The 19,675-nt window shown below is 38.3% G+C and overlaps 1 protein-coding gene across 2 annotated transcripts; it reads left to right on the top strand.

Annotated features, from left to right (window-relative positions):
• Positions 1-4,451: 4,451 nt before the first annotated feature.
• On the top strand, positions 4,452-18,744 carry LOC135104271 (endoplasmic reticulum resident protein 44-like). 2 transcript variants are annotated; one of them, XM_064011468.1, is made up of 11 exons: positions 4,452-4,611; positions 6,495-6,567; positions 7,263-7,418; positions 7,628-7,812; positions 8,088-8,203; positions 8,508-8,673; positions 10,034-10,154; positions 10,342-10,467; positions 14,110-14,231; positions 14,847-14,993; positions 15,976-18,744. In XM_064011468.1, exons 1-10 carry the CDS (start codon positions 4,567-4,569, stop codon positions 14,982-14,984), a joined length of 1,248 nt encoding a protein of 415 aa, XP_063867538.1. In that variant the 5' UTR covers positions 4,452-4,566; the 3' UTR covers positions 14,985-14,993; positions 15,976-18,744. The 2 variants fall into 2 exon arrangements, with proteins under 2 accessions (XP_063867538.1, XP_063867537.1); XM_064011467.1 differs by lacking the exon at positions 15,976-18,744 and having other exon boundaries at positions 14,847-15,696.
• The last annotated feature ends 931 nt before the right edge of the window (positions 18,745-19,675 follow it).

Raw genomic sequence — 19,675 nt, 5'->3', positions numbered from 1 at the left:
CACTATCAGCGCTAAGTGTATGTGTATAACATGAATATTAGATCAGCGACCACAGTAAAAGTAAAGGTGGGCTATGTTATGCTAATCAAGATACCTGTAGAACTAAATTAAACTTTTTATTCTTTTTTTTTTTCGGAAGCGGCAAATTTAATAAGTTTTCACGCTTCTCTTCCTCAGCGTCACCGATTTTTTTTCCTTGAACATTTTCCTTGGCATAAAAAAATAAATAAATAGATAAATAAATAAATAAATCTCTGTCCTTTTTTATATTTTTTTAGGATTTCTGGATGAGGCTGGTGGGAAATTATCAGTGCAGTTTGGTATTTATTTATTTTTTAGTTGACCAGATTCCATAATTTCCTTGGGTTTCTGGGTGAGGCTGGGTGGGAAGTCATCAGTGCAGTCATATCAAGTTTTTTTTTTTTTTATCTATATTGCACTTGACCAGTTTCCTTGCCTTACAAAAAATATATAAACTTTTTTTTTTATTTTATTTTTTTAATTTAATTGAAGTAGAGACGGTTCTATTTGCGGCGGGATGAAAAATTACCAATCAAGCAGGTGTTCACAAGCGCAGCGATTTTGTGAGTGACAGCCCACAACGGAACTTTTGACACAGCACCACGCACACGTTACTCGTATGTTTACAGTCCCAAGTGTCGAGTCATGCACTTCACTTACGTCAGAACCTTGCAATCATTTTCCTTACTTCGTTAAGTCATCTTGCTTAAGCCTCACACGTCCCGACTCATTCATTCTATACGTGTTCATTCATAATAACTAGTGTTTGTTCATTTGCCACGTAACACGAGACGAGATTAGATGGTACTAATTAATATCTTGACCTTCTTAGCTCATTATTTGTGTCACATACTTGTCGTGTTATCTCACAGCGAATGTAGGTTTAAATATACGAAGAAAGATGGTTGAAATAAAAAGATTAGTATAGAGGAAAGAAGATAGAAAGAGAATACTATTATATTATACGTAGCAACTCGCAACGAAAACAGATAGAAAGAAAGACGAGTAAGAAATAGAGAAGAAGACGAAGAAGGAAAGAAAATAAGATATACCATTGCACCTTCATAGCATAAAGAAAAAAAAATGGGAAAGAAGAGAGAACAAAAAGGATTTAAAAAAAAAGCGATACACTTAATAGCACCTTTACCACAAAGGCATATACATATTAAAAAATGAGTGACAATGAGGAGGAAGAGAAGGAGGAAAAACGAGAGAAGTTTCAGAATAACATCATTATTATCATCAGCGTTATCATTTCCTCTTGCTATACGCCTGCTATCTCTGTTTACCATACCGAAGGAAGCTTCCAAGATAACGTGAGTAGGAGTCAGATCTTGTGTCGTCACTATGTCAAGTGATAAACTGTACAAATATACATTACTGCTTCAGGAAATTTACACAACTTGCTTAGGAGAGAGAACTGTGTCATATTAAGAACCATATTCTGAAACATCTGCGCCGCACCTCCACTACACTCAAGAGGCAGTGGCTGAAGTTACACGGATTTTTAAGGGTGTTTTATCATTTTAGTGACAAGATGAACAAGATTTCTACATTATTAACAGGAGGAACATTCTTGAGAACCCGGCTTATCATCTCTGTGGCCTTGGAAAATAGTTGTCCTAAGAGAGAGAGAGAGAGAGAGAGAGAGAGAGAGAGAGAGAGAGAGAGAGAGAGAGAAAGGGACGGAGTAAGAGGAACAGAAGCATTGTATGTCAAGGCATATAGTTCTGGAATCACTGGTATTGTCATTTTATTTATTTTTCTGCCTTCATTTAACTTTTCTTGATTTTTCTACTTTGCGACTTCATTTTCCTGGAGAGAGGAGCATCAAGACATCTTAAAAAGCATAGTAAAATTACCTTATCCCTTTTTTAATTCATTGTTTTCTTTCTAGAGAGCGATAGTCATGTAGAACCTTGCTTTGCCCTATGTAGGTTTCAGAAGCTGCCATGTATAGATCAGCTTGTCTCTTGTATTCGTTTTATCTTCAAACGTTCTCATGAGCTCTGCCTCTCTGGATGCTATCTTTCATCAGTGAGTATCAATGAAAAAAGTTATAGGTAAAAGACGTGAATTTTGGACTGGTATAAAGATGGTAGATGTAAACGGATAATATTCATAGTAGATGTAAATGGTTAATGTTTATGAAAGGTGAACACGGGGGAGAAAGGTAATGTTTATGTTACACGTGAATTTCTTGGACTAATGCATACGGAGAAGGCGAGTAGTATTTATGGTTTGAGTGCGAGTAGAAGTGAGCTCGTACATTGCTGCTGTGTGTACGTTATAAGAAGCGAATTTGTAACACAGGCGTAGTGAAGGATGTGGTAATGGTAGCTCAGATCTCGCAACACTTGTGACTCGCATCTGTTTGAAACCACACACACACACACACACACACACACACACACACATGCGAATGATGGTTTTACACCTGTTCCCTTCACAGACACACACACACACACACACACACACACACGCTGACTCACCTTCCAAGTCACGCATTTCCTCCTCCCTCTCGCCCTCTCCCCCTCCAAGAAATAAGTGACCGTGCAAGGACACGATCCCCTTGGTGCCGTCATGCCTTTCAAAAGACTATATTATTAGTTTTCTTCAAATCGTAGCAACAGGCAAGTGTGTTGGTCTACCTGGCATCACAGGATAGAAGAAAAGTGTTGGTCCCAGAAACAACGATACATAAAAGTGCACAAGAAGTCCTTTGAGTGTTCTTTCAGCTTGTACATCCTAACCTAACCCAGTCTGATATATGACAAGTATCTCTGTGGTCATACATAATCCACAACATCTGCTCCCTTCAGTGATGTACAAGGCAAACTCGTAACTTGTAGTAGTTTTGGATTACTTATTCACATCTATAACATATTACACCCAACTGGCAGTATTCTTGATATCCAATCAGAATATATTTGAGGTTCTCTTTCATTGACATCACCAGTACAACACCTACTATTTAGCTCAGCCTTAGTCATTCTTTCCTGTAAAACGAGGCAAGCACCAGCAGCCTCCCTTGACTGGAATCAGTTCTCCAGTAAGACAGGACTGCCCCTTTGCCTACATGTGTATCATTTCCTAAAGGTCAGGCAGCGTGGCTTCTACCATTGCCTCGTGCCATCTCCGGTTTGCAGTCTTCTATCTCTCCTACTGTTGTTGTGTGGCGCGTGTCGTGTCATCCCAAGGCCAATGTCAACTGTTGTTCTACATGAAATTCATATCATAGCATCGTGACGTCCTACGTATATAGTTCTGTCTACAGGGATTAGAGAGGCTCGGGGTGGTGGTGGTGGTGGTGGTGGTAGTGCAGATGCTGCTGCTGCTGCTGCTGCTACTGCTGCTGCTGCTGCTACTGCTGCTGCTGCTGCTGCTGATGATGATGATGATGATGGTGTGTGTGTGTGTGTGTGTGTGTGTGTGTCATACAGAGGCTCTAGAGAATCCAAGAAATATATATATATATATATATATATATATATATATATATATATATATATATATATATATATATATATATATATATATATATATATATATATATATATATATATATATATATATATATATATATATATTATTTTTTTTTTTCTCACATGTCACTATGGGAGACACAGGAAGACCTGGGAAGGGCTTACAATTTTCAAATAAATTCCCTGGCCAACCTTATTCCCTCAGTCACCTTTCATTGCATAGCGTTTTCCTCACTACAGTAATCTGAGGTACCCCTCCCCAACCTAACTCCCTAGAAGGCTCCAGACAGCTCATCCCAAGACTCTTACTAAAGCCCTGAGCTGCTACCGCTGTGTTGAAGATAAAAGTAAATGATAAGATTTACGGTGGGAGTTTGACAGGTGTAGCTGTGAAAGGAATGTTAATTCACACTAAGCGAGGTGATAAATTAGTAGACTGTAACTTGTATGTGTATGTATGGTAGCTGTATGAATGTAGATCGTTAATATAATTGCTTAATTCATCAGACATAACATTACAATAACTCATCGTAAGTCTTATCAATTACATTTTTTTTTTCATTTCTCACTTTCACTTCCTATCTAGTAAAATGAACACCGAAAAATTAAACCTTATAACCATGACATGATGTGATTTTTGTTTAGAAATTAGTCATATTTTCAAATGCTGTGTCCTTCAATCAACAAAATAATTATGCAACCACCTGCATGATATCCACGACCCGCAGACCGCCTGAGCTCCCCGGAAATATTTGACAACTTCACACACACGACTAGTTCGGCTCCACATGGGAACGAAAATAACCGGAAGAGAAAAACTGGTAGAAAACAACATAACAAAAAAATCACACATGTATTTCAGGTAATATATTGAAGGGAGAAAGCGGTGGCATCTAAAAATCCAGGGGACAGAGAGAGAGAGAGAGAGAGAGAGAGAGAGATAGCACAACACTGGTTGCGGTGAAGATTGGCGGGTGGCGGCGTGTGGCAGCTGTGGCGGCGACGTGTTGTGCCGAGAACAGCTGTTGTCCCGGCCTCCTCACCTCATCTTCCCTTCACCATGCCAAATTCATCACAGTTCCAACTCATCCTGTCCCTTCTAACGGTGAGTGAATGTCCTCTGGGTGTATTGGCAGGGCGAGGGCGGCACAGAGAGGGCGGGGAGGCCAGTGACAGGTTGGGGTGTGCGAGTCAAGTTCCGCTAGCCACTGCCAGGGAGCGACCACTCTACTATTTGGGGCCTCGTGGCTTTTCTTACTTATTCTGATGTGAGGACAGGGGCGTTAAGTACTTATGGTGCAGCTGATAGTAATGCTCAGGTGGTCATTCATAGGGTAGTCCGTAGCCAGGTGGTACACCTCACGCCTACACAGGTCAACTTTTTATTGGTGTCTAGGGTGCTTTGAGGTTTGTTCTTGGCGTGATGCTTATGCGACAAATGAGTCTGGATCTGTATTATTTTGTTATGTTTGAAGGTGGGTCATTACGTGGTTATAATTCAGTGTTCCATATAATTGAACCTCATCTTATGATTAGCCCAGAATCTATCCTATTATTATTATTATTATTATTATATATATATATATATATATATATATATATATATATATATATATATATATATATATATATATATATATATATATATTTTTTTTTTATTTATTTATATTTTGTATTTATTTATCTTTTTCAATCCCAGTCAGTCTTGGCATTGTGTAGCTGTAGACAACTACCCTGGTGCAGAACAAATACTGTTGGTGTTTCTTATAAATTTTCTTCTTACACCCTATAGTTAATGACTCTTCATGACACTCATGCATCCTGCTGGTCATGACCTTTAAATACACAACCTTCACACAGCTCTTATGCATTACAGCAGACAAACACATTTGGATCACAGGCAATTTCAAACTCCCCAACATCAATTGGCTCACTATATCCCCCTTCAATTCCCTTGATGCAGACATCCCCAACCCTATCATTCCTCACATAAACAGTTGTCAGCTATATGAAACATTCATTGATATCACAGATACACTCACTCATTCAAACAGTACTCAAGCTAACATGAACAAAGACTACCACATGCCCCTCTGGTGCTGGAGGCCCTCTCACCACAGCCCATACATTAGGCCTCTTTCTCATAAACAACATACTCATCACACATAACAAACACCCAGGTAGTTCCTGAACTAAGTGACCATGACATTGTCCTGGTTGACACAGACCTTCGACTGACAAGACAAAAACTCAGATGCAGACCACTCCTTCTCTACTCTAAAGCTGACATAGACTTGATCAAACAAGACATGATGCCCTACAGAGACAACTTTCTATCTTCTTACCCATACTCTCAACTCCTGGAACAGCCTGAAACACACCATACACACCACCATGAACAACTTCATCCCACGGAAAACACCCTTGTGTAGACATACACTGCTGGTTTTCCAGGGACCTACACAAACAATACCACAGAAAACTGAGATTCTACAGGTGCATACTATCAAAAAAACACACCAGAGAACTGGGCTGCCTTCAAATCCTTTCAAATTTAGAATAGTTTGTTGGGAGCTGTAATATTCTTTATGGGTACATGTTGCCCTGGCATTATTGAGGAGAGCCTTGTTACAGACCCGTGGTTCCCAAATGATCTTGCATGACATTCCCTCTCTCACTTTTAACAAACCCACACACCTTCCTTCCCTCTTTATTGTGTTTATATGAAATTATACATATTTACAATATATATCTTAGCACTGTTTAGGAAAAACAAAGCTCTTTTGCTGAGAATAAAAAAATAAATAAGTAAAATAATTCAGGCATGAGACATTCTAATGAACATTCACATCTTAGAGTAATTTCATTATATGTTTTTTAAACCATGATTTATGAGCAGATGACATCAGTCCCCTTCTGTATCCTTACATCCCCGCCCCACCAGTTTTGGAACCAGTGTTATAGACAGAGGTTTTGTTCTCTTTTCAGCTCTTGTTGCAGTTTACACAGTCCCATGGAGGAGCCTTACAACTGGACAAGGGCAACTTTGACAGCATTATAGGTAAGAGAAATTTTGGTATTTTAGATTTTAGCATCTTATGATCTTGCAAGAGAAGCTGAGATGGACACAAAAAGGATAGGAAGGCTGAAGAAAATGGAAGTCTCACTTGAAAGCATTACATTGTATGAGTACTTGCACCATCATACTGTACTGCAAAACCTTGATAAGTCAGGAAAAGGAAAATAATGTATGATAGATCTATTGAGGTGAATACATCTACTGTGTTCAAATTTCAACTCATCTACTGCATTACCTACTGTCTCTGTTGCATGGTTACAGTTGATATTTGCTGCTTAGTCAAGACATAATTAGACAGTGATGTATGTTGGATCAATCAAGTCTTCCTGTTTAGTTATTAGAGTTTTGCTGCAGTACCTATGTGAATTTTTTTCATATCAACATTATTATATCTGCTATGGTATGAATGAAAGGTTTTTATTGTACTACACTTGATCTGTCTAGATACAATTGTCATCTATATTTTTGTCCTATACATAATTAGAAAAATACTGTATGAAAGCAATGCATATTTTCCTTGTTTGGTGTACATTGGTGTGAGCTTTAAAGTGGTGCATATTGAATGCACATATTTACATAAAAGTAATTTTGATACTATTCATGTTCTATGATCAGGAAATTGGGGTACAGTTATTATAGCCATTGGACTAAAATGTTTCTTCTTCCCTCCCTCACAGGAAACAATGAACTTGTATTCATTAACTTCTATGCTGACTGGTGCAGATTCAGCAACATCCTGGCACCAACCTGGGATGAGACAGCTGACAAAGTTAGAGATTTATTCCCTGATGAAGGGCGGGTAGTGGTTGGAAAGGTGGACTGTGATTCCGAGTGTTAGTATACCAAGGCATCCTCTTTGAGTTATCAAATTGTTGAAGGGGGTTCTTTGACCTCTCTGAAGTTCATGCTTATCTTGTGAGAGTTTCTCAAATTACATAATGCTTATCTTTCAGATCTGTTTGTTTAATGTAATTTTGAAATATATAAAAAATGATTCACCGAGATTATTTCAAAAATTTTATGAGACATTTGTTCCTTTCAGCAAGCATTGCTTCTCGCTTTCACATCACCAAGTACCCAACCTTAAAGTTGCTGAGGAATGGCCAGGCCACCAAGAGGGAGTACAGAGGGCAGAGATCAGCCGATGCCTTTGCTTCTTATATTAAGGAGCAACTTCGGGATCCCATCAAAATACTGCAGAACTTGGATGAAATTAACGAGTTGGAAGTAAGATGAGCAACCTCAGTTTCCTTATTTTTGAATAAATGATGGACCTTCAGTAAATAAGACCTGTCAGAAAAAGAGAAATTGTGGGAATTTATTTGCATGTGTTATGTCAAACAACATGGTACAATGAAATACCAGCCCATAAAATAATGTATGCTGTTTGCTTCCAACTTTAAGTTTATTTAAAAATCATAAGAATGTTCTTCACATATATTGATTTTAGTTTCATTTCTTTGTTCATGCTGAGCACTGAGGGATGCATTATGTTTCCACAGGAGACCAAGAGGACTGTGATTGGTTACTTTGAGAGGCAAGACTCACCCGAGTTTGAATTGTTCCGCAAGATTGCCGTCAACCTCAAAGACGACTGTCAGTTCCTGGCTGGCTTTGGGTGAGCATCACCAGCACAGTGTTTACTGCAAATAATGGCTTAATAGAGAACTACTGATAGTTGTCTTGGAATTATCAGTTAATATTGAACAAAAAATAATGGAATCATTTTACAAACTGATAAAATTTCTTTAGACCATCCAATCACTAATGAAAAATCATTTCGTTTATAAAGGTTCTGTTTAATTTGTAACCATTATGTGTATTAAATTTGGACTGCATGTTTTTAATTACTTCATATTTTCTTCATTTAAGATAAAATATGCATTGATATTAGTACATTCTCACCTTCACTAACTTTGCAGTGACACGGTGCGCAGTATGCATCCACCAGGGGAAAGCATTGTTGCCTTCAAGGCTTCTATAACAAAGGAAGATGATGCCTTTACTGGGTCACTCTCATCCTATGATGAACTGTCCATTTGGGCCACAGAGAGGTGTATTCCTCTTGTGCGGGAGATCACGTTCCAGGTGAGCTTTCTCACCCATACACTCTTAATTGATGATTTTATGTGAATGAGAATCACAGCAGTGTGTAATGCTGCATCATTTTTTATAAATGTTGGTAATAGTATAATAGTGAATAGACAGCAGTTAAATAATTCAGCTTTGTTGTGTGTAGACAATTTATAGCATCATTAAAAAGATGGCAGCACTATCTGCTATTGCTTACATTCCTTATAAGTGCCACATAAGCAGTGGGTGGACCAAGGAATGCATGAGGGTGTTATCTTAAGGAAGAACGGACACACAGGAGGTAAACATATCACGCAAGGAAGCCACAGAACACCTGACTTCTGATCTTTCTAAAATTTCTGATTGGGGCAGAGCAAACTTGGTATTGTTCAATGCCTCAAAAACTCAGTTCCTCCATCTATCAACTCGACACAACCTTCCAGACAACTATCCCCTCTTCTTCAATGACACTCAACTGTCCCCCTCTTCTACACTGAACATCCTCGGTCTGTCCTTTACTTATAATCTGAACTGGAAACTTCACATCTCATCTCTAGCTAAAACAGCTTCTATGAAGTTAGGTGTTCTGAGACGTCTCCGCCAGTTTTTCTCACCCCCCAGCTGCTAACTCTGTACAAGGGCCTTATCCGTCCATGTATGGAGTATGCTTCACATGCCTGGGGGGTTCCACTCATACTGCTCTTCTAGACAGGGTGGATTGAAAAGCTTTTTGTCTCCTCTAACTGACTGTCTTCAGCCTCTTTCTCACCGCCTCAATGTTGCATATCTAGCTGTCTTCTACCGCTATTTTCATGCTAACTGCTCTGATCTTGCTAACTGCATGCCTCCCCTCCTTCTGCGGCCTCGCTGCACAAGACTTTCTTCTTTCTCTCACCCCTATTCTGTCCACCTCTCTAATGCAAGAGTTAACCAGTATTCTCGATCATTCATCCCTTTCTCTGGTAAACTCTGGAACTCCCTGCCTGCTTCTGTATTTCCACCTTCCTATGACTTGAATTCCTTCAAGAGGGAGGTTTCAAGACACTTATTTATCAATTTTTGACCACTGCTTTGACCCTTTTATGGGACTGGCATTTCAGTGGGCATTTTTTTTATTAGATTTTTGTTGCCCTTGGCCAGTGTCCTCCCTACATTTAAAAAAAAAAAAACGTATTGGTGTAACATCTTCCTTAAGATAACAAATCCTGACTATTTCTAAAATGAAAGTTGCCTTTCAAACACTGAGGGTAATGATTGTCTTGTAAGTAAATACTAAAGAAAAAAATGAAGTGGAAGAGGCAAAAGTGTTTGAATTCATGGTGGTGCTGTGAATTTTCATGTATCCATCTCATATATATTTGTGGTCTCATCTCAGAATGCTGAAGAATTAACAGAAGAAGGACTGCCTTTCCTTATACTCTTCCACGATCCTGAAGACACGGAGAGCGTCAAGAAATATACTACTCTTGTACATTCAGAACTTGCTGATCAGAAACGTGAGTGTGTTTACCTGACATTTCTTTTGCTCCACATTGGAGAAGTAGGAGGAGCAACCATCATATTGCATATATTGAAATCTTTAAAATTTAGTATGATTGCTTTGACATACTTGAAGATATTTATCTATTCCAGTATTGTTGGTTGCAAAGCATTTTCATTGTTTTTTTTATTTTAATTTTGCAGAAAATATCAACTTCCTGACTGCTGACGGCATTCAGTTTGCTCATCCTCTCCACCACTTGGGCAAGAGCAAGAAAGACCTGCCTTTAATTGCTATTGACTCATTCAGGCACATGTACCTCTTCCCAGGTGAGTTAAAGAAGGGCTTATTAATACCACAATGAGAATAGGTAAAGTAATCTTCCCTTGTTTTTACTTTCCTAAAATAATCTCCATTTGCTCTATACCATACACTTAAGGTTACACATTTTCTCATCTTTTATCTCAGATATTCCAGTATTCTTTTTTCTCCACAAGACCATCCATTTCCACCAGAGGCCAATGGGGCAAAGGGTGTGAATCATGAGTGTATGTGTGTGTGGTGCTTTGTCTGGGTCAGCCTGTGTGGGATTGTTGGCCTGGTATATAGAAAGGTAGTTATTCTTGGATTTGACATTTTTTTTTTTTTTTTTTATGTAGGAAGGACACTGGCCAAGGGCAACAAAAATCTAATAAAAAAAATGCCCACTGAAATGCCAGTCCCTAAAAGGGTCAAAGCAGTGGTCAAAAATTGGTGGATAAGTGTCTTGAAACCTCCCTCTTGAAGGAATTCAAGTCATAGGAAGGTGGAAATACAGAAGCAGGCAAGGAGTTCCAGAGTTTACCAGAGAAAGGGATGAATGATTGAGAATACTGGTTAACTCTTGCGTTAGAGAGGTGGACAGAATAGGAGTGAGAGAAAGAAGAAAGTCTTGTGCAGCGAGGCCGCGGAAGGAGGGGAGGCATGCAGTTAGCAAGATCAGAAGAGCAGTTAGCATGAAAATAGCGGTAGAAGACAGCAAGAGATGCAACATTGCGGCGGTGAGAGAGAGGCTGAAGACAGTCAGTTAGAGGAGAGGAGTTGATGAGACGAAAAGCTTTTGATTCCACCCTGTCTAGAACAGCAGTATGAGTGGAACCCCCCCAGACATGTAAAGCATACTCCATACATGGACGGATAAGGCCCTTGTACAGAGTTAGCAGCTGGGGGGGTGAGAAAAACTGGCGGAGACGTCTCAGAACACCTAACTTCATAGAAGCTGTTTTAGCTAGAGATGAGATGTGAAGTTTCCAGTTCAGATTATAAGTAAAGGACAGACCGAGGATGTTCAGTGTAGAAGAGGGGGACAGTTGAGTGTCATTGAAGAAGAGGGGATAGTTGTCTGGAAGATTGTGTCGAGTTGATAGATGGAGGAATTGAGTTTTTGAGGCATTGAACAATACCAAGTTTGCTCTGCCCCAATCAGAAATTTTAGAAAGATCAGAAGTCAGGCGTTCTGTGGCTTCCCTGCGTGATATGTTTACCTCCTGAAGGGTTGGACGTCTATGAAAAGACGTGGAAAAGTGCAGGGTGGTATCATCAGCATAGGAGTGGATAGGACAAGAAGTTTGGTTTAGAAGATCATTAATGAATAATAAGAAGAGAGTGGGTGACAGGACAGAACCCTGAGGAACACCACTGTTAATAGATTTAGGAGAAGAACAGTGACCGTCTACCACAGCAGCAATAGAACGGTCAGAAAGGAAACTTGAGATGAAGTTACAGAGAGAAGGATAGAAACCGTAGGAGGGTAGTTTGGAGATCAAAGCTTTGTGCCAGACTCTATCAAAAGCTTTTGATATGTCCAAGGCAACAGCAAAAGTTTCACCAAAGTCTCTAAAAGAGGATGACCAAGACTCAGTAAGGAAAGCCAGAAGATCACCAGTAGAGCGGCCTTGACGGAACCCATACTGGCGATCAGATAGAAGGTTGTGAAGTGATAGATGTTTAAGAATCTTCCTGTTGAGGATAGATTCAAAAACTTTAGATAAGCAGGAAATTAAAGCAATAGGACGGTAGTTTGAGGGATTAGAGCGGTCACCCTTTTTAGGAACAGGTTGAATGTAGGCAAACTTCCAGCAAGAAGGAAAGGTAGATGTTGACAGACAGAGCTGAAAGAGTTTGACTAGGCAAGGTGCAAGCACGGAGGCACAGTTTCGGAGAACAATAGGAGGGACTCCATCAGGTCCATAAGCCTTCTGAGGGTTTAGGCCAGCGAGGGCATGGAAAACATCATTACGAAGAATTTTAATACGAGGCATGAAGTAGTCAGAGGGTGGAGGAGAGGGAGGAACAAGCCCAGAATCGTCCAAGGTAGAGTTTTTAGCAAAGGTTTGAGCAAAGAGTTCAGCTTTAGAAATAGATGTGATAGCAGTGGTGCCATCTGGTTGAAGTAGAGGAGGGAAAGAAGAAGAAGCAGTTATTGGAGATATTTTTGGCTAGATGCCAGAAATCACGAGGGGAGTTAGATCTTGAAAGGTTTTGACATTTTCTGTTAATGAAGGAGTTTTTGGCTAGTTGGAGAACAGACTTGGCATGGTTCCGGGCAGAAATATAAAGTGCGTGAGATTCTGGTGAAGGAAGGCTTAAGTACCTTTTGTGGGCCACCTCTCTATCATGTATAGCACGAGAACAAGCTGTGTTAAACCAAGGTTTAGAAGGTTTAGGACGAGAAAAAGAGTGAGGAATGTACGCCTCCATGCCAGACACTATCACCTCTGTTATGCGCTCAGCACACAAAGACGGGTCTCTGACACGGAAGCAGTAGTCATTCCAAGGAAAATCAGCAAAATACCGCCTCAGGTCCCCCCAACTAGCAGAGGCAAAACGCCAGAGGCACCTTCGCTTAGGGGGATCCTGAGGAGGGATTGGAGTGATAGGACAAGATAAAGATATGAGATTGTGATCGGAGGAGCCCAACGGAGAAGAAAGGGTGACAGCATAAGCAGAAGGATTAGAGGTCAGGAAAAGGTCAAGAATGTTGGGCGTATCTCCAAGACGGTCAGGAATACGAGTAGGGTGTTGCACCAATTGCTCTAGGTCATGGAGGATAGCAAAGTTGTAGGCTAGTTCACCAGGATGGTCAGTGAAGGGAGAGGAAAGCCAAAGCTGGTGGTGAACATTGAAGTCTCCAAGAATGGAGATCTCTGCAAAAGGGAAGAGGGTCAGAATGTGCTCCACTTTGGAAGTTAAGTAGTCAAAGAATTTCTTATAGTCAGAGGAGTTAGGAGAGAGGTATACAGCACAGATAAATTTAGTATGAGAATGACTCTGTAGTCGTAGCCAGATGGTGGAAAACTCGGAAGATTCAAGAGCGTGGGCACGAGAGCAGGTTAAGTCATTGCGCACATAAACGCAGCATCCAGCTTTGGATCGAAAATGAGGATAGAGAAAGTAGGAGGGAACAGAAAAGGGGCTACTGTCAGTTGCCTCAGACACCTGAGTTTCAGTGAGGAAAAGAAGATGAGGTTTAGAAGAGGAGAGGTGGTGTTCTACAGATTGAAAATTAGATCTTAGACCGCGAATGTTGCAGAAGTTAATGAAGAAAAAGTTGAGGGGGGTGTCAAGACACTTAGGGTCGTCGACGGAAAGGCAGTCCGACCTGGGGACATTTATGGTCCCCTCCCCAGATGGGGACTCCGAGGCTGGTGTAGGAGTCGCCATGATTTTAAAATTTTTTGAGTGAAGGGTGTGTGTGTTATTAGGTGCTTGTAGTTTTGTGTGGAGGAAGAGAGTTGTCTTTAGAGGGCAGGCTGTGACTACCCCCTTGTGTTGTGAGACACAAAGGGAAACGTTCAGTGAGGTCACAGCTGGGTTTAATGATAAGTTCACAGCACCCCCTGAACAGTGCTTTAGACCTCACTGGGAGTAATTATCGTTTTGGCAGGTGTCTACTGCCTCCTCCTGATTTACACATTTTTTTTTTGTTTTAGATTACAAAGATGCATATGTTGAAGGGAAGCTGAAGGCCTTCCTGCAGGACCTGTACAGTGGCAAGCTGCACCGAGAGTTCCACTATGGCCCTGACCCAGAGACCACATCAGAGGCAGCCCAGGTGAGTCACTCCCTTGGTATGCACACATTCATGTGTGCAGTACCTTTGAGTGTCATACACCACCATGCAACAGTAAAATATATCTTCAGAATATTTCATTTTTCTCAGCAGCCATTGTTTACCATTATAGTTTTTGTTTACATACATGACTGCAGTAGTAATCCAGTTGATCCAGAGTTGCCTCAAACTTTTGTTGGGTTCACCAAAAAATGACCTGTAGGAAGTTTTCTAGGTACTAACATTATTTTCTTGAAAGAGGTTGATTCTTAAAGAAATAAGAATAGTTCCAACATTGGGATGATGTAAGGGTGAAAAATTTCAAGAGACTGTAATAGTAATAAAGTACATGCCTTAATATAAGCTTATATTTAATTAGGGTTATTCTCACAGAGTTGCAGCCTTGTGCTATTAGTTTGGTTATGAAAATCTCGAATTTCAATGAACCATTTGCCATTTCCTGTACACTGTTTAATAACATTGCAGGTGCTCACACTTTCAACCATTAAGGTCTTCTGTTCCTGTCAAGATTGTCATGTGTGCTGTCATCCCATCATCATTTATATTATTTTCACACCAGAGTGAAGTTTAATGTAGTATGTATCTTTCTCCCAACAGCAAGATGAAAATGAAATCCCAAGTCCCACTGAAGCGATCAAAAAGAGGGAGAAGCCAACCACGCCCCCAGAGTCCACTTTCAAAAAGCTTGCCCCCTCCAAAAACAGATACACATTACTAGAGAAAGACGAGCTGTAAGCTAAGAACGTAAGTTGTGTAATGACATTCTCATTGTTTGTAGAAGAGCTGTGTGTTTTTTGTTTTGTTTGGGGGGATGTGGTAAGACAGCTTTAAGTGATCCAAATGTAGGAATGCAGTCGTTGACTAAAAACTAAAAGTTACATATCTGAAAAATTTAACCTTACCTACACTTTTTTGTACTAGTAATCCCCATGTATTAGCAGTTTGATATTACGATGTGGTGCATGTTAAATAGCCAGAGATGATTGTGAAAAATTTCAAATTGTGAAATCTTTAAAATTAATTGAAAATTATATACACTATTATGGACAGAGGGATATTGGCTTAAACTGAATATTATATAATTATTGAAACAGGAATCATTTGTTTATTTGTTTGTGTGTTTGTGATAATTGTGTGTCAAAGGAAGTATGTGAAGTGTCCATTTGTACTCCATAATTTCTTACTGCATTTCAGTCTGATTTGATATTGAAACATAGAGAAGTCAGCTTTCATTTATTTGCCTTAGAATGCCATGGAATGTAAGGGAATGGGGGATCAGCATATGGTATCTGGTACTCTCAAAATTGTATAGAAATTAGGGAGGGTTAGGAAAGGGTTTTGAGAAGTAATATTTTAGAATTTATTGTATTGAGAATATTGTGGTTTTGAAACTTTAAAAAGAATAGTTATTAGATGCCTTAAATGAATTATAATATATAATTTGTAATTATATGTCTAATACTTTACCACAGTGTATTTTACATATAATTAGAAGTATATATATATATATATATATATATATATATATATATATATATATATATATATATATATATATATATATATATATATATATATATATATATATATATATATATATATATATATATATATATATATATATATATATATATATATATATATATATATATATATATATATATATATATATACATACATTTTTCTGTTTATTTGTGTAAAAAATGTTTACTTACTTTCCTTTCAGGCTGTAAAGGGTTCAGTCTATTGTAGTTCACTGTGGTTTGCTTCAGCATTCAGACCTTGATTTCTTTATAGCTCGTCATGCATTTTGATAAAAACATTATAATGTAAGTATTATGCAAACACTAATAGTGTCAGTATTGCTATCATGAAAATCACACTGTGTCAGGAGCATAAGTCTGGACTAAAAATTGATGTGGACAAATGTACATTGGAAAGTGTGGGAACATTTAATTTTCTTTGAATAGCAGTTTGTATTCATGAGTACCATGAAGTCCTCTAAGTGGAGGTGAGTACTTACCCAGCAGGCATGTGGGAGGTGAGATGCACTATTTATTACACAATTCATGATTTTCACATCAATCTTTTGCATTAAATGTCTGGTTTGACTCTTGTTTCAAGTGTTATGCTATTTTCAAATTTTGGCTTGACTTCAAAAGTTACATTTCCTTCTTGGTGTTTTTTCTCGTTATCACAACCCTAAAAGATATACTACCTTTCCAATATTCATTTATTTATTTTGGACTAAGGATGCTATGATATGAGAGATAAAATTTTGTTTCCCTGATAATAATAAAAAATGAGGAAGCATATTATGTATAGTATGGGCTAATGTTATATGTATTTTTTTTTTCTATACATTTTAATTCAGAATCTGATTACTATTCATGGAGGGTTGCTTTATAAATTACAGCAGGTAAAGAGGAGGCAAGTACATGTTTGTAATTTATTAGAAGTCACTTGCTTTGCATTGTTACATCTGTCAAACTGACAACTAGACTTGCACACAGTGGAAGGGAAACCTGAAGCTTGGGGCAGGCAGGGACTCACTCTTGGTTTGATATCATGGATTTAATTCTGTTTTTAATTTGTGATCATTGATTTCCATTCCACTATTTTATATTTGCACTTTGGAATACATTGAAATAAATTAATGGGTAAAATAGATTTTTATTGATCTGAGTGCAGATATAAACATGTTGCTCTAGTAACTGGGCACATTACAGTGAAGTTGAGGGTGATGGGAGGCTTTCAAAAAACATCTTTGTCTTATTTCTGATTGACCTTAAGAGGTTATTATGTCTTGTTATATTTGTCTGTTTTATAAATTTATGAGCAACATAAATGTACTGTTTAAAAACTTTTATTAGTTCTTGGGAGTGTCATTGAGTTTGTGTGGCATTGTACCACTGAATACCATGGTATTCAGTTTTAGAAATGCTTTTGTCATATTGAGAAAACTGGAGAGATTTATGTTTTCTTTGTATGTTATCTGCTCAGCCTTCTTGTGGTAGAAACACTGATAACATTCTCACCTGTCAGTCAACACATGCACATGACAGCATGTGACATTTGATTGGTGCTGTGGAGGCTGACACTAACCATGACTTGTGTGGTGCTGTGAGGCTGACACTTGCCATGACTTGTGTGTGTGGTGGTGTGGAGGCTGACACTTGCCATGGCTCCTCAGAAAAGAGCATCCAGTCAAGGGTAGATCTGAGTGATTGATTCAGAGGTGGTGTCCATCCCCAGGTGTAAGTGCAGGAATCCGCTAATTTTGATCTGTCAAGTAATATGTATTTCATCTTGAGTCCCTAACTGTTAATATGCACTAACAATTTGATTCATGAAAGAATGGCAACATTCTCATTAACTCCCTTGTCTCCCACTCACAGCTCTATCCTGCATCCAGAGCCCTTGAGCAGAGAGTTGATCTCCATCTTAATGAAATAAGCTTTCTTTAAACTGGCAAAAATGCAAGACAATTGCATTTTGAAATCTGTTTCTTATTGGCAGCAGTGGGCAGTGCAATTAACTTTTTTTTATGTTTTTAAGTCTTAGATTTAATTTCCTTGAAGTAACTCATATATGCTGTGATTTTTATCTTTCCTTGCATTTATTGAAAAATTAGTGATTGAGTGGTAATTTTGTTCCCATTGTGTTTTGAATTGCACTGAGAGATTCACTTACCTGTCTTTGCCTCCAAGGCCACAGCTGTTTACTAGCTAAGCCTCAGCAACACATACATATTTTGCTGCAAAGGAAGTCCACAGGGTATGAGAGAAGCATCATAAAATCATGGAAAACAAGTGCAGAAGCAAGATGTGGCCACCCAGCCTCAGTGGAAATCAACAGGTTAATGTAACTGTGAAACTTTTCCCTACAGTATTACCTCAATGCAAATGTGTCAGTCTGTATAAAGAAAACAAGAAGTTGTCCTGTTGCCAGGAAACGTTAACATTTGAAGTACTTTGATTATGGATTGGTATTTAAGTGGTAAATTCATATCTGATTCTTACAACCAAATTTTTATCATGAAACTTCTTAAGTCATAGTCTGATCATCAATTAAACACTAGTTGTATCTAATTCATACAATGGATTTGCTTCTGGTTCTTAACTTTAGTGCATTAACCATGAATTTCGTTCATCATCTGCCCTATCATGTACTGGTGCCCTGCATGGCAACCCAACACCCTGGGATGGCTTGGCCTAGTGACAGCTAATGACTGTTGAGGTAACGCTGGTAATGGAAAGCCCAACATTATGAAAACACTTCCCAAGATTATCTTTCTTCATGGAGTTGTGGTGCGTTGTGAGTGGACTGCAGTCTTTCCCTTTGCTCTGGTGCTGCCCTCATCATGCTGCTGCTGCTGCTGTGTCATCTCATTTGTGTGCTGCACCTTGTACAAAATCATTCCATGGCTCGCCCTTCCGAGCTGTTGACTTACGATTGTAATTATCATGATATACATTAAAAAGTTTGATATATATATTTTTATTATTATCATTATATTTGCATCCATAGTCACTCATTTGCTGGGCTACACTAGAGGGATTCCTTTTAACATTTACTGATACTGTTACAACCTATATTTTTTCTCTGGCCTTAGGTTTTATTTTGTGTTTCATCCTTTGGACATCATACTTGCAACAAAATTGCCTGTTCATCCACACTTACTATCACTGATCAAGGTTGCAGTTCTTAAGTAATTCTGGAATGTGAAACAAGAATTCCTTTACTTTTTTCTTTGAGCTGCACTTACTTCCTGTTTGTGAAATGGTAATTTACATGGTAAATATTTGCTTAAATCTTGTAGAGAAAGCTAACTTATAGAAAATGTTCGTTTTTATACGTTGTCAATTATTTTATCTAATTTCTTTGCAAGATATACTTTTTTTCTGTTGTAGGAGAGAGAGAGAGAGAGAGAGAGAGAGAGAGAGAGAGAGAGAGAGAGAGAGAGAGAGAGAGAGAGAGTTGCTTTGGGTCACCCCCGTGATCCAAAGCTGCCAGCCAGCTTGGATTTGGAGGGAGGTTATAGTAGGTAAGTTTGGTGAACTTTGTCGTCTTTTTTGCGAATTCGTAAGTATTATACACTTTCATTTCTGTAAAATTTTCCATTTATCACATGCCCAGGAGGAGACTGACAGGTTCAGCGATTATTCTTATATATATATATATATATATATATATATATATATATATATATATATATATATATATATATATATATATATATATATATATATATATATATATATATATATATATATATATATATATATATATATATATATATATATATATATCGACTCACATTGTTGGGTTAGATTTGATCTCATACATCCAGTTATATACATATATATATATATATATATATATATATATATATATATATATATATATATATATATATATATATA

This window comes from Scylla paramamosain, chromosome 10 (genome assembly GCF_035594125.1).
Source record: "Scylla paramamosain isolate STU-SP2022 chromosome 10, ASM3559412v1, whole genome shotgun sequence".
In the NCBI taxonomy this organism is placed as follows: Eukaryota; Metazoa; Arthropoda; class Malacostraca; order Decapoda; family Portunidae; genus Scylla; species Scylla paramamosain.
This window is presented reverse-complemented; position numbering and strand designations above follow the sequence as displayed.